The 14407-nt window shown below is 42.0% G+C and overlaps 1 protein-coding gene across 1 annotated transcript in view; it reads right to left on the reverse strand.

Moving 5' to 3' along the window:
* LOC122556109 (scavenger receptor cysteine-rich type 1 protein M130-like) overlaps positions 1-13339 on the reverse strand; it is a 67712-nt gene extending 54373 nt beyond the window's left edge. The window contains exons 1-3 of the mRNA XM_087993945.1: positions 13261-13339; positions 5518-5574; positions 1180-1491 (exon numbers count right to left, since the gene is read on the reverse strand). Of these exons, the coding sequence (XP_087850071.1) occupies positions 1180-1491; positions 5518-5574; positions 13261-13339 (448 nt within the window). The remainder of the gene's footprint in view (positions 1-1179; positions 1492-5517; positions 5575-13260) is intronic.
* Positions 13340-14407: the final 1068 nt, after the last annotated feature.

Consider the following 14407-nt stretch of genomic DNA (forward strand, 5'->3'; position numbering starts at 1 on the left):
ATAACCTGTTCACTTCTATTTTGAATCTCTGTTGAGCAGTTTTCATTGGCGTTGAGTTTGCCATCACTTAACAGTGAGCATTGTTCTTCCTTGCCACTTCCCTTTAAGAGGGACAGCCAGATTTTGTGAACCGTTGAACCACGTAGTTTCCTTGCTGAATGTAGAGGTGGGCTGACAGATTTGAGAAACAAAAGGCAGGAACCTGTGGTCCGCTTTCCTGACGCTAAACCCGCCAACTTTTCGTGCAGCGCAGGTGGATAGGGCAAGCATCGGCAACGTTTGATTCGTGACACTATAAGCAGCAAACATGGGACAGAAATTTAAGCCTCCTGAAACGGATCTTTTTTCAGACTTTATGGGATATAATTTGCAACATCCTCTATATATATGTGTGTGTGTTGCATAGTCAGTTATTCAGTTAGTGTATCGCTATTTGCTTTTACAATTTAAAAGGGAAGTAATGAAATGTAGAAGCAAACAGACACATCTCTCACTATTGGTATCAACCCAACATCCTGACACCAAAGCGGCATTCCTGGCAGTGCTACCTTCAAGAGTTTAGAAAGAGTTGGATGATTAGAAGACAATTAAAGTTTGATGTAGGATCAGAACATTGAACATTGGAAGGCTAACCCTAACCCTATCGCTGGATACCACCGACCACCCCATGGCACAACCATCTCTTCCTGAACTACTACTACATAGATGAAGGGCCACAGATACATGGCAGCATCACCAATGACATGTTCGCCTCCCATGAACATGCTATCGTGACCTCGAACTATGTCGCACTATCTTCACTGTGGTGGGTTAAAATTCTGAAACTTACTTCTTTACATCTTGTACATCCCCACCCCATGCACAGGAGCTATTCAAAAATGAAACTCACCATCACTCACTCAACAGCAGCTGGGGATGGGGAGTAAGTGGACGAACTTTTAGAGAAGACTCGTAAATTGCCGGTGACTTCCTGCAAACGCTGTCTGTCGTTCTTCCGCCTTGACTGAACGAGGGAGCGCTGATCTCTCCGTTCGCCAGTTGGCTGCTGAGATACCAGGCGCCTCGACAAGATTCCACTCAAAGTTAAAGATTGCCACCCACCTTCCTGACTAATTCCCATGTCAGCTAATAAAGTATGCGGACAAAAATAGTCAACATTAATGAGCAATTCATTAATACCTTTGCAGAAAATGAGTACACTCGTCCCAGTTTCGCACTTCTGCTGGCCGGAAGAATTGAGTGCACACTCCGACAATGAAGATTCTGTTCCTTTGCACTGAATCTTATCCAGTAACATAGGTCCTGTTTCTTGTGTAATGGGATTTGTAGACGTTGTGTGATAAGAACCGCAGCCAATTTGCTTGCAGACAATCTTTCCATCAGCCGAATCCCACAGACTACTACAAACGGAGTTCCACTGACCTCGGTAATAAACCACCAAATTTCCAACACATGGTGCATATGGCCCCACCAACATGGGACTTATGAACTCTGTTAAAATCCAAAGGGAAGAAACATTAATTTTGCAAAACGCTTCCCAAATGAACTGAACTAAGTGTCCTGGGATAATTATAAACCATGTTATAATTTAGCACAATAACAGCACTGATTCATCGGAGTTTGTTAGCTCAGTTGGTTGGACCCCTGGTTTGCGATGCAGGGTGATGGTGCGGTTTGATTCCTGCATTGGCTCAGGTTAATATGAACGGTTCTCATTCGCAAACTCACGCCTCATCGGAGACGTGTGACCCTCAGGTTAAACCGCTACCAGCCGTCGGTCTCCATTGAGAGAGCAGTTGTAGGATCCATAGCGACTTGACCTTTATACTGATTCACAGATTTATAAAAGCATTATCGTCATATATTTCAAAGTGCTGCTGTGCACACATATTTTGGTTTGACCACTCTCGCTCGATCTCTAATAAATCCCACTGCGTGTTTGTGTTATAGCAGAATTACTGAGACAACTTTTTTTTCACCAAATGAAATGACAACATACAAGAATACGGATCAAGTGATTAAAAATTGAATTAGAATCAATGGATCTTTGGCAACAGGTACACGATGGGCCGAAAGGCCTAATTTGCTATTGTGAAATATCACACAGATTGGACACTAAGGGCATAAAGTGCTCCAGCTCGATCACAGTCACATTGAAAGGCAGGAGAAGAAATTGTGAACAGTTTGGAAAACATTTATAGTCATTTCTTTAATTGCTGAAGGACTGTGAACAATTATTGACATGATACTTCGTATAATTGGCGCTATTTCATGATGATTACAAATCCAGGATGTTTCCAGAGCTGGAATGATTTAGCTTTGAAAAGAGGCTGGTTAGGCCAGAGTTATTTTCTTTACAGCTGTTAAGGAGGGGTGGTCATCCCAATGATACCTGCAAAGTTACACATGGCACCGCAGGGCAGATGGGAATAATTTTACCCCTTATTCCAGATGTAACATGGATAAGGTGGATTTATGGAAAATATTTTTCACCCAGAGGGTGGTGGGCATCCAGAATTCACTGTCGAGAGTGTGGTGCTAGAAAAGCACAGCAGATCAAGTAGCATCCGAGGAGCAGGAAAATCGACTTCCTGATGAAGGGCTTTTGCCCAAAATGTTAATTTTCCTGCTCCTCCGATGCTGCCTGACTGGCTGTGCTTTATCAGCACAAAATTCTGGACTCCAGCATCTGCAGTCCTCACTTTCACCTATCGAGAATTCACTGTTGAAAAGGATGTTGGACAGGGGAATCATTATGTTATTTGAAATATATCTTCATGAACACTTGAAATGCCATACAATGTGCACAAGTCGTCAGGCCAAGTGCTGGGAAAAGGAATAGAGTAGATTGGTGCTTGATGGCCAAATAGCCACAGTGGGCTAAAGGGCCTCTTTCTGCACTGTAGTACTATAAGGCACCAAAACTCTGTTACATTGCTTTGAAATCAATGCTGTGACAAAAAAAAGTTGAACGTTTTGAGGCCACTCTTAATTATTACAATGCAGATAAAAGTTCATGCTGGCTTACTATCAGGATGCCTGAGAGTTCGTGAATGCATTCAGCACACATTTTCCTTCATGGTTGTGAATGATTTTTTTTGAGCCTGTTATAAGATGTCATACTGTTAGAGTGAGAGATATCTTTGCAGCATCCTTGAACATGGGTGAGGTCCTGGTGGACTCGAGAATTGTTAATGTTGCCCCCTTGTTTAAGAAGGGTAGCAGGGATAATCCAGGTAACTATAGACTGGTGAGCCTGATGTTAGTGGTAGGGAAGCTGCTGGAGAAGATACTGAGGGATGCGATCTATTCCCATTTGGAAGAAAATGGGCTTACCAGTGATAGGCAACATGGCTTTGTGCAGGGAAAGTAATGTTGTACCCACTTAATAGAATTCTTTGAGGAAGTAACAAAGTTGATTGATGAGGGAAGGGCTGTCGGTGTCATATACATGGACTTCAATAAGGCACTTGATAAGGTTCTCCATGGTAGGCTGATGGAGAAGGTGAAGTCACATGGGACTCAGGGTGTAGCAGCTAGATGGAGAGAGAACTGGCTGGCAACAGGAGACAGAGAGTAATAGCGGAAGGAGCTTCTCAAAATAGAGATGTGTGACCAGTGGTTTAGCACAGACATCTGTGCCGGGACCACTATTGTTTGTGATATGCACAAATGATTTGGAGGAAGGTGTAGGTGGTCTGATTAGCAGGTTTTCAGATGACACGAAGATTGATGGAGTAGCATATAGTGAAGGGGACTGTCAAAGAATGCAGCAGAATATAAATAGATTGGAGAGTTGGGCCGAGAAATGGCAGATGGAGTACTATTCTGGCAAATGCGAGATAATACATTTTGGAAGATAAAATTCAAGAGCAAACTATACCGTAAATCGAAACGTTCTGAGGAAAATTGGTGTACAGACAGATCCAGGTGTTCAGGTCCATTGTTCCCTGAAGGTGGCAATGCAGGACAATAGAACGATCAAGGAGGTATATGGCATGAGTACAAGAGTTGGCAGGTCATGTTACAGTTGTATACTACTTTGGTTCCGCCACATTTGGAATACTGCATACAATTCTGGTTGGCATGTTACCAAATGGATGTGGATGTTTTGGAGAGGGTGCAGTGGAGGTTCACCAGGATGTTACCTGGTATGAAGGGCACTAGCTATGATGAGAGGGTCAGTAGATAAGGATTATTTTCACTAGAAAGACAGAGGGTAGGGGTGGGGAGGGGGGACCTTATTGAGGGCTATAACATCATGAGAGGTATAGACAGGGTGAATAGCAAGAAACTTTTTCCCCAGAGTGGGGGATTCAATTACTAGGAGTCATGAGTTCAAAGTGAGAGGGGAAAAGTTAGGGGAGATATGCATGGATACTTCCTTTTGCAGAGGGTGTGGGTGTCTGAAATGTGTTGCTAGAAGAGGCAGTAGAGGTGGGCACGATAGCACCATTTAAGATGCAGCTAGACAAATACATGAATGGGCAAGGAGCAGAGGGATATAAACCATTAGAAAATAGGCAGCAAATTTAGATTGAGGATGTCAATTGGTGTAAACTTGGATGACCGACGGCCCTGTCACTGTGTTGCTATTTTCTTTGTTCTTCATTCTTTGTCATTACACCATACTTTCTTTGTCTATTAGTAAAGTGCTTAGGAAAGTTAAAAAATACTTCAAATTGTTTTAGAACTCAGAGTCACAGCAATTAGTTCTATTGATATCTATCCTGTGTGTTTAAATGCCCAAGGCATTCCAGCTGTTCGTTACATTGGATTTCATAAACCAAACAAAATATGACCCAGCTTCATAAAATTTTAAAGTGTATATCCTACCACTATGCAGTTTATGTGTGACTACTTGCATCCAGCTTAAAAAGTAGTTGTTGTTTTTTGAGGCTGTAATGCATTTTGTTTCTTTAAGCTTCCACCCCACCATTTTCATGTTCAAGAGGCCAAAGACTCTCTCAGCAATAAATTATGTCCGACATTATATTATTTCTTGACATTTCAGTAATGTGATCATACCAAATCTGGACTTTGTTATGAAGGCCAGATCTTAATCATGGCCCATATTTGGTGAAAATATATGTATCCCATCTACTCCTTGGTAATGGACAGTGCTATAAAGTAATGTTGTATGTTGTAAAGTATCCAGGATCATAGTGAACATTAGTTGCAATCTAAAAGCTTCTTCAACGAGATGACCCACAGAACTGTTCATCCCGAGTGTGTGTATCAGGAGGCACAACATTCATGGGAGGATATATTTCAGAAAACAGAGGAATCACTCTGTTCTATTATTTGATGAGTAATTTCCATTTATTTTAAATGTTTATAAAAGCATATGAGAGCATTTATGAATGGTCAGAGTGGATGGTGTGCATTTGTTTGGAGAATGGGATGGGTGACTATAATCTTACAAATCCTACTTGTTATTTTGATGCAAAAGATTCGTTTTTATCCCCATTCAATGTAATACTTTTGAATTTAGCTCTGAATGCAGAAAATGTTTACCTTTTGTATTCACAATTTCAACTGATGTGGTTGCACTAGAAGGTTGAACTGTTGAGGCTGAAATGCAAAAGGGGAAAAGATTGTTAGTATCTGCAATGCATGTTTCATTGCATGACATGTTTAAACATGAACACTTGAAAATCAAAGAAATGCTCCTAAAGTTAATAAAATTATAGAATGTTGCAACACAAGAGAATATTCGTTACTGGAAGATCTTTCAAAGAGCAATTCAGGTAATCCTTTCCAAATTAGTCCAAAGGTCTGAAATTGTTCTCATAATCTCCCATCATAATATATGTGGAACCAAAGAGTGAAGGTTAAACTGACTGAAAATATATTTTTAACATTCTTTGGGATCTCGTTAATTAACTGAATTGCATCCAGAGGACGGTGAGAGGTGGAAAGTTTAAGGGGGATACACGCGGCAAGTGCTTCACACAGAGGGTGGTGAGTGTCTGGAATGCGTTGCCAGCAGAGGCTGTAGAGGCAGGCACGGTAGATTCAGTTAAGATGTGTCTGGACAGATGCATGAATAGGTGGGGAGCAGAGGGATACAGATGCTTAGGAATTGACCGACATGTTTAGACAGTAAATTTGGATCAGCTCAGGCTTGGAGGACTGAAGAGCCTGTTCCTGGGCTATAAATTTTCTTTGTTCTTTGTTCTTTGGGTAACACTAAAATTTCGAGTGCTTAGTAAATGAAGACAAATCTAACATATTCTTTATGAAACATTACTTACCACATTGGACCAGATAGCAAAGTAGCCACATATTTACTTTCAATAACTGTATCTAGCATTTCATTCTAGAGTTATAGAGTCATGGCGATGCACAGCATGGAAACAACCCCTTCAGTCTGACTCATCCATGCCAACCAGATGCCCTAACGCAACCTAGTCCCATCTGCCAGCCCATATCCCTCCAAACGCTTCCTATTCATACATCCATCTCGTTGACTTTTAAAAGTTCCAATTGTACCAGCCTCCACTACTTCCCCAGGCAGCTCATTCCATGCATGTACCACCCTCTGAGTGAAAACATTGCCCCTTAGTTTTCTTTTATATCTTTCCCCTCTCACCCTAAATCTATGCCCTCCAGTTCTGGACTCCCCCACCCCAGGGAAAAGGTTTTTTCTATTTATCCTATCCATGCCTCTCATGATTTTTTAAAACCTCTATAAGGTCACCCCTCAATCTTCGATGCTCCAGGGAAAACAGCCCCAGCATATTCAAACTCTCCCTATATCTCAAATCCTCCAACCCTGGCAACATCCTTGTAAGTCTTTTCTCAACCCATTCAAATTTCACAACATCCTTTGGATAGCAAGGAGACTAGAATTGCATACAATATTTCAAAAGTGGCCTAACCAATGTCCTGTACAGCTGCAACATGACCTCCCAATTCCTGTAACTCAATACTCTGATCAATAAAGGAAAACATACCAAACACCTTCTTCACTATCCTATCTACCTATGGCTCTACTTTCAAGAAGCTATGAACCTGCATTCCAAGGTCTCTTTATTCAGCAACACTCCATAGGACCTTAGCATTAAGTGCATAAGTCCTGCTAACATGTGCTTTCCCAAAAACGCAGCACCTCGCATTTATCTAAATTAAACTCCATCTGCCACCCCACAGCCCATTGGCCCATCTGATCAAGATCCCATTGTAATCTGATGTAACCTTCTTCGCTGTCCATTACACCTCCAATTTTGATGTTACCTACAAACTCACTCACCATACCTCTTATGCTCACATCCAAATCATTTATATAAATGTCAAAAAGTGGTGGACCCAGTTCCGATCCTTGTGGCACTCCACTGGTCACAGGCTTCCAGTCTGAAAAACAAACCTCCACCAACACACTCTGTCTTCTACCTTTGAGCCAGTTCTGTATCCAATTGGCTAGTTCTCTGTATTCCATGAGATCTAACCATTGGGAACCTTGTCAAAAGCCTAACTGAAGTCCATATAGATCACGTCTATCACTCTGCCCTTATCAATCCTCTTTGTTACTCCTTCAAAAAACTTAAACATGTTTGTGAGACATGATTTCCTGCACACAAAGCCATGTTGACTATTCCTAATTAGTTAGTGCCTTTCTAAATACTGTACATGTACATCCTGTCCCTCAGGGTTCCCTCCAAAACCTTGTCCATCACTGAAGTTGGGCTCTCTGGTCTATCGCTCCCTGGCTTGTCCTTCCCACCTTTCCTAATCAGTGGCACCACGTTTGCCAACCTACAGTCTTCTGGCACCTCACCTGTGACTTTCGATGATACAAATATCTCAGCAAGATGCCCAGCAATTACTTCCCTAGCTTCTCACAGAGATCCAGGGTTCAGTTAATCCTGATCAGTTATTGGGGATGTATCCTCTTTTGTGCATTTCAAGACATCCAGCACTTCGTCCTCTGTAATATGGACATTTTTCAAGATGTCACCATCTATTTCCCTACATTCTATATCTTCCATGTCCCTTTCCACAGTAAATACTGTTTGACTTTTAATTTTAACAAAGTTACACCTTATGCCCAAATCGCCATGATAACTCGCCACCAGTCACTGCATTTTATTGACACTGATAAAACAAATAAAACTTCTAAGTCCTCGGGCCGTTTGGAAAGTGCAGGAGCTGCTTTAAAAAGAAAAAAGGAAAGCAAAGAGGACTGGCAGAAAACACAAAATCAAACCAAGGATTAAGATAGACCTTTCTCATCGACAGGGTTCTGGGCGTCAGGAACTCACTACCTGAAGGGATCGCAGAAACAGGAACCATCACAGCATGTAACAACTCTTTGGATGAACACTTGAATGTCATAGCTGACAAGGCTAGGGGTCAAGTGCTGGAAAAATAGGAGTAGAATAGATAAGTGCTTGATAACCGACGCTTCTAAAAGCCTCTTTCCGTGCAGTAAAATTTTATGACTATGTCTTAAAAATACTGACAACTTTTCCAAAAATGATGTGGTAGGATTGTGACGTTATATCTACCCTGAACTTTGTGGGTATGTAGCGAGCTGGCTGCCCATTTTACAATCTCTCAATTTTATTGTACATAGACATCAAAATTATAAGTATTATTATTCCATTTAATTTGCAATATATTCTTGATCGCGAGCTTTTGCTGTCCATTCTGGACCCAGGAAAAGGACAGTCGCTGCTCCCTGCAATAGCATCGCTATTCTCCGATTAAATATATCCCGAAGGTAAAAACAATGACTGCAGATGCTGGAAACCAGATTTTGGATCAATGGTGCTGGAAGAGCACAGCAATTCAGGCAGCATCGAGCTGTTTCAGCAAAATCGACGTTTCGGGCAAAAGCCCTTCATCAGGAATATATCCCGAGCCGAACATTGTGAGAATTACGCCTTTTCGGATTTGCTGTGCAATGCTCAAACACCGCCATAGACTTTCTGGTGCAGCGGAGGGAAAGTCAATTTTTGTGTTGGGCGGGGGGAGGGGAGGCGGGAACGCGTGACCATGAAGCGTGAGCGGCTTTTAAAGCTTTATCCTTCACCCACACAAATGAACGGGACGGAAAAACGAGCGGAGATCTTGACTGACGAGTTCTAATCACTCCGATTGCGCGCAGCGACAAATTTCAAAGCGACCTTAATTCTGATTCACTCGTCCACTGTGCATTTTAACATTTCGGTAACAAACATAGTGTATGTTGTTTTTTTTTCAATTAACCTGTTCAAATATGTTATTATTCATCTCTGCAGTTCTGCGGCAACTACCCGTATCTCGTGGCCCGGAGAGATGGTAATTACCACGCGCCAAACGAGCCAAAATTCTATATTTAAGTCTCTCATCCGCACTGAGAAAAGCAGATACATCAACTCCTCATTCTCTCTTTGTCCACAAATTATTTGCAGCTTCATAACTGATTGTTTCACAGCTGCTTGCCTCTGTGTTTAAGTCTTTCATTCCCGCACCCAGTGTTTGGATATTATTCCCGGAGTGTGATCGCATTGGTCAAAAGACTGGGCCATGAGCTTATCAAGTTTGTAAGAATCTGATCAGTGGGTATTTTCTTCACTGACGGCAATTGTGATTATTAGTGTTCAGTTGAAATACGGCTGATTGTTGAAATCTCCAATAAGAACTGACATTTACCGTTAGCTTTGGACACTGAACTCTCACAAGATTTTTTTGTTGAACACTTCCTTCAATTGCTACGATTTGGGAATGAATTTCTATCATTTCATTACCTCATAATGCTGTCTCCCAATAACACACAGTCGTACAGGGCTCCCTCTCTCTTTATTGGAGGAATTTCAGATGTAGTATTTGAGGTTCTAGTATAAATTCCAAATATCCTTTCAAGTTGAAGCGCAAGAGAAAGCCATTGGTACGTTCAACCTGCAGCGGTTCATCCCAATCTTTGTCCATTTCACACATCTCACTGTTTTCTCCCTCAATCTCATCTAACACTACCATTCAGCCTGTATTTGTCACGCTATCAAACCGCGCCTTCAAATTCCCAATGGAAACAGATTTAGGAAGAAGATCTAAAGTTTCCATTCCCTGCCGCGAGAATCAATCGGAAATTCCTCTTCTCAGAGTTTCAAGTTGCAAATTAATTTATGTTCAATTAGAAACTTGAATAATTTGCGACGATTAATTTTCAGCGTGCCTTGCAATTGCAACTTTTCAAAATATCACAATAATTTACATTCAATGACACTGTTTAAAATATGTTTCAGGAAACTTATGCCATTGAAATGGTGTCGGACGCAGCGCGAACTCCGGGAAATGGTGTTTTTAGGTTCTGTAAGAGCATGTTCGCTGGGGACTGCGACAAACCCACCTGAAATCGAGTTATTTCTCGGTCTCTTGCGAAACAGTCTTAAACGGAGTGCATCCTTCAGTGCTCACCGTGAACAGTGACCAACAGGAGACTGAATACCGAATAAAAACCGAAAGAACTGCAGATGCTGTCAATCAGGAACAAAAACCGAAGTTGCGGGAAAAGCTCAGCGGGTCTGGTAGCATCTGTCCAGAAAAATCAGAGATAACGTTTCGGGTCTGGTACATTCCGCAGAACGGTTCTCAGGAAGGGTCACCGAACCCGAAACGTTATCTCTGATTTTCCTTCACAGATGCTGCCCGACCCACGGAGCTTTTCCAACAACTTCTGTTTTAGTCCTTATTACCTGTTCAGATATAGCCTTTAATCAACATGCGACAGAGCCTGAAGTTTCGTTCAAGGGGTGATTTATGTTAAAATCGGTTTTCCAATGAACACATCAGTAAACTCTGACAATTTTACCAGGCCTCAGTTGAACCTGGTACCGATGATCCCGCTGAGCTCCCTGTGGAGCTGCCTCAGTGAGATCCCAGTGAACAGGCTGCTGTCACACTGAAGGAAAAGTAATTTTTCACAAGATGAATGGCCAGATACGGGATTGCGGGATTGCTGTTTTCTCCAATTCGGTCAGCCACAGCGATGCTAATATGGAGATTCTACTTTCCAGCAATAAGAACACTGGTGATGTGATTCTTGTCAGTTTGGGTCATGAAAACTGATTTTCTGGAACTGAGAATCTCTGGACAGCAAGAACTACATTATTCCGAAAGGTGCTTCACTCCAGGAGACCATCCGATGATAAATTATAGGAGCAGATATTCGGCCCATCAAGTCTGCTGTGTCAACAGATCATATCTGATATATTTCTCAACCCAATTCCTCTGCCTTTCCCCCGTTAGTTTTGATCTCCTTACTAATCAAGAACTAACTCTGTCTTAAATACATACAATGATTTGGCCTCCACAACTCTCTGGTGCAATGAGTTCCACAGATTTACCACTCTCTGCCTGAAGACATCCCTCCTCATCTCTATTCTAAAGGGTTGTCCCTTCACTCTGAGGCTGTATCCTTGGATCTGAGGCTCCCCTCAGTATACAGTTAATGTTCAGGATTCTTAACAGCATTGATATACAGAAGGAGCTCTCTGTAAGCGACCACACAAGTAGACAGGATGGTAAAACAGACGTATGGCATGCTTGCCTGTCTTGGTCTGGGAATTGATTACCAATCATGTTGAGCTTGATCGACTTTGGTTCGGAACACTTGGAGCATTGCGTTCAATTCTAGTCGCCACATTACCGGAAGGATATGGAGGCTTTGGAGAGGTTGCAGAAGAACTTTACCAGGATGCTGCCTGGTTTAGAGGGTATGAGCTCTCGGGAGAGGCTGGAAAAATTCTTGTTGTTACCTCTGGACCGCCGGAGGCTGAGGAGAGACCTGACAGAAATCTATAAAATTATGAGATGCATAGATAGACGGTTCGAATCTTTTTCCCAGAATTGAAATGTCTAATAGTGGGCACATGCATTTCAGGTTAGAGGAGGAAACTTCAAGGAGACATGAGGGTCGAGTTTTATACACAGTGTGTGGTAGGAGTCTGGAGTGCACTACCAGGGATGGTGGAAGAGGCAGATGGAATAAAAGCATTTAAGAGACTTTTAGATAAGCGCGCGAATATGCAAGGAGTGAAGTGTTATGGACAAAGAGCAGGCAGAAGGGATTACTTTCATTTGGCGTCATGTTCTGCGCAACATAGTCGGCCGAAGGGCCCGTTCCTGTGCTGTACAGTTCTTTGCTCTGCGTTCCTTTGGATCTTCTCCACATCCATTCTATCCTAGAATCGCAGTATTCTGTTAGTTATAATCAGACTTTCCCCCTCGTCCTTCTAAACTCCACAAACTACAGACCGAGAGACCTCAGCTGCTTCTCATTTGACAAGCCCTTCACCCGTGGGGGCATCATCTGGACCGCGTCCAATGCCAGTACATCCTTCCTTCGATATGGACCCAAGAATGCTCACAATATCCTGAATGCAGTCTGACCAGAGTCTTATACATCCTCAGGGGTACATCCTCGCTCGTGTATTCTGGATCTCTCGAAATGAACGGTAACATTGCAATTGCCTTCCTAACTACCAACTTGAATACTAACCGTGACAGAATACTGAACCAGGAATGTCAAGTCCCTTTTATGCTTCAGGTTTCCAAAGCTTTTCCCTGTTTAGAAAATAGACTACACTCTCCTCCCAGCCTAAGCCTCCCGCTTCTTCCACCCAGCTTGTCCCTCCACCTATAGTCCGGATCGCTCATGTGAAATATCAATAGCGTGGTCCCAAACACTGACACCTGCTGAATTCCACTCGTTACTCGCTGCCATCTGAAAATAAGACCCCTTCATCCTTACTCTCTGCCACCTGCCAGTCAGCTAAACCTCTGTCCACGCCAGTACCTTGCCCCTAACACCGACCAAAATTCAGTTTAATTGGATTATCCTCCTCCGAAAATATTGTATCAGGTCACTTTAAAAAGGTAGACTGCTGAAACCGAGAAAGAGTAAAATTATTCTTGATTAATGTACCCAGTGTGAAAATATTGAATTTGCCGCTCAGGTTGCATTCTGTCCAATATTCCTTTGATGTAAGATGGGTCACAGTCTGAGATCATTGATATTCCGCTAATTCAATGGTTGGAAACTTTCCTCCCTTGCTGGAAAACTGGCATCTGTGGGATCCTGTCCCCTCCCTCACTTCTCCGCCCGATCTCAAAAACCACCTCGATATGTTTTAATAACATTTCCATAAATTTCAGTAACGCTTGGACAAATGGAATAGGGGGGAAGGGGGGTGGTAGTATTACAACTGGAAATAATGTAATGTAATGTTCTGCGATTTTGTTCTACAGAAAATAACTGACCACAAAGTCACTAACCCCCGATCCATCGGACGATTGGAAGGTTTGACCGTTTAACCAGAATCGGTTTCTGGCGGGTGAAGGCACTCGCGCTCATCCAAGAAGACAGACGAAAGATAAACACAACTGGATAATGCAAATTTGGAGAAAACTGAGAGATGATACTATAGATGTCATGGTATAATCATGTGTGAAGTTAGATTTTGGATGTTACAACGCCTTGTTCTAAAACATCACAAAGCATTACTGATATTATGCTTGTGAGAATGATCGCAAATCTCGGGAAATATTACTGACAAGGGGTCACACTTTTCAGATATATCATGCACGTTGTTGAAACGATACATAATGACAACTTAGCAGCTGTCGATGGCAGTGGGTCGAAAGGTGAACTTTGCACACTAGCCCGGAGTAGTAAAGGACGGTGAGAAACACCTGACAGAAACTCACAGAAGACAATACTAAAACACACATTCCCAACAGAAACTGCCAAAGCATTGATTCAGTTTTCTCGACTTTATCGTTCTGTTCAAAGCCTCATTTTCTGGAAGAAACCTGAAAGGAGAAAAAGTTAACGCTTCGCTGAATGTAACATCCGACTGAGTTCGAGTTTATCTGATTGTAAAATGTCTTGTCTGTTGTTGGCAAAACAATTAAATGATATTTGGGATTTCGTTAAAAACACAAGTTTGAAACTATTCTACCATCTTTCCAAACAAATAATTTCACTCATGTTTATCGCTAACTTGTAAAGACAATTGAAAGACCCAAAACGATATCATGAATCCACAGGCGCAAAAGCATGAAAGAACAATATTTTAGAGTGCGGCTTTGAATGTAGTTCATCTTGTTCATTAATAAGTAACCACTGAAATGAACAGCTACGTTGTTTTAATTACGTTGTTTTAAGCCACAGGATGGTATCTCAACTTACAATGAATGAATAATATTTACGGGTACCGCTCAGGTGGCAGAATTCTGCTCTGCAGAAATTTGTGTTTGATTAAGACAATGGTGCGGTCCATTTAGAACAGACATCTGCTTAATTCCGTATTAGCTGAAAAGTTTCTCGAATCCTTCTGCACGATCAGTACACAGAACATGAGAGCGCCAAAGCCTCTTTCTGTGCAAAAAATATAACTTTTAGGCGAGAATTGACATCTCC

This window comes from Chiloscyllium plagiosum, unplaced genomic scaffold (assembly GCF_037043375.1).
Source record: "Chiloscyllium plagiosum isolate Xiang-an unplaced genomic scaffold, Cpla_swu_hap1 HiC_scaffold_13, whole genome shotgun sequence".
NCBI classification, from domain to species: domain Eukaryota; kingdom Metazoa; phylum Chordata; class Chondrichthyes; order Orectolobiformes; family Hemiscylliidae; genus Chiloscyllium; species Chiloscyllium plagiosum.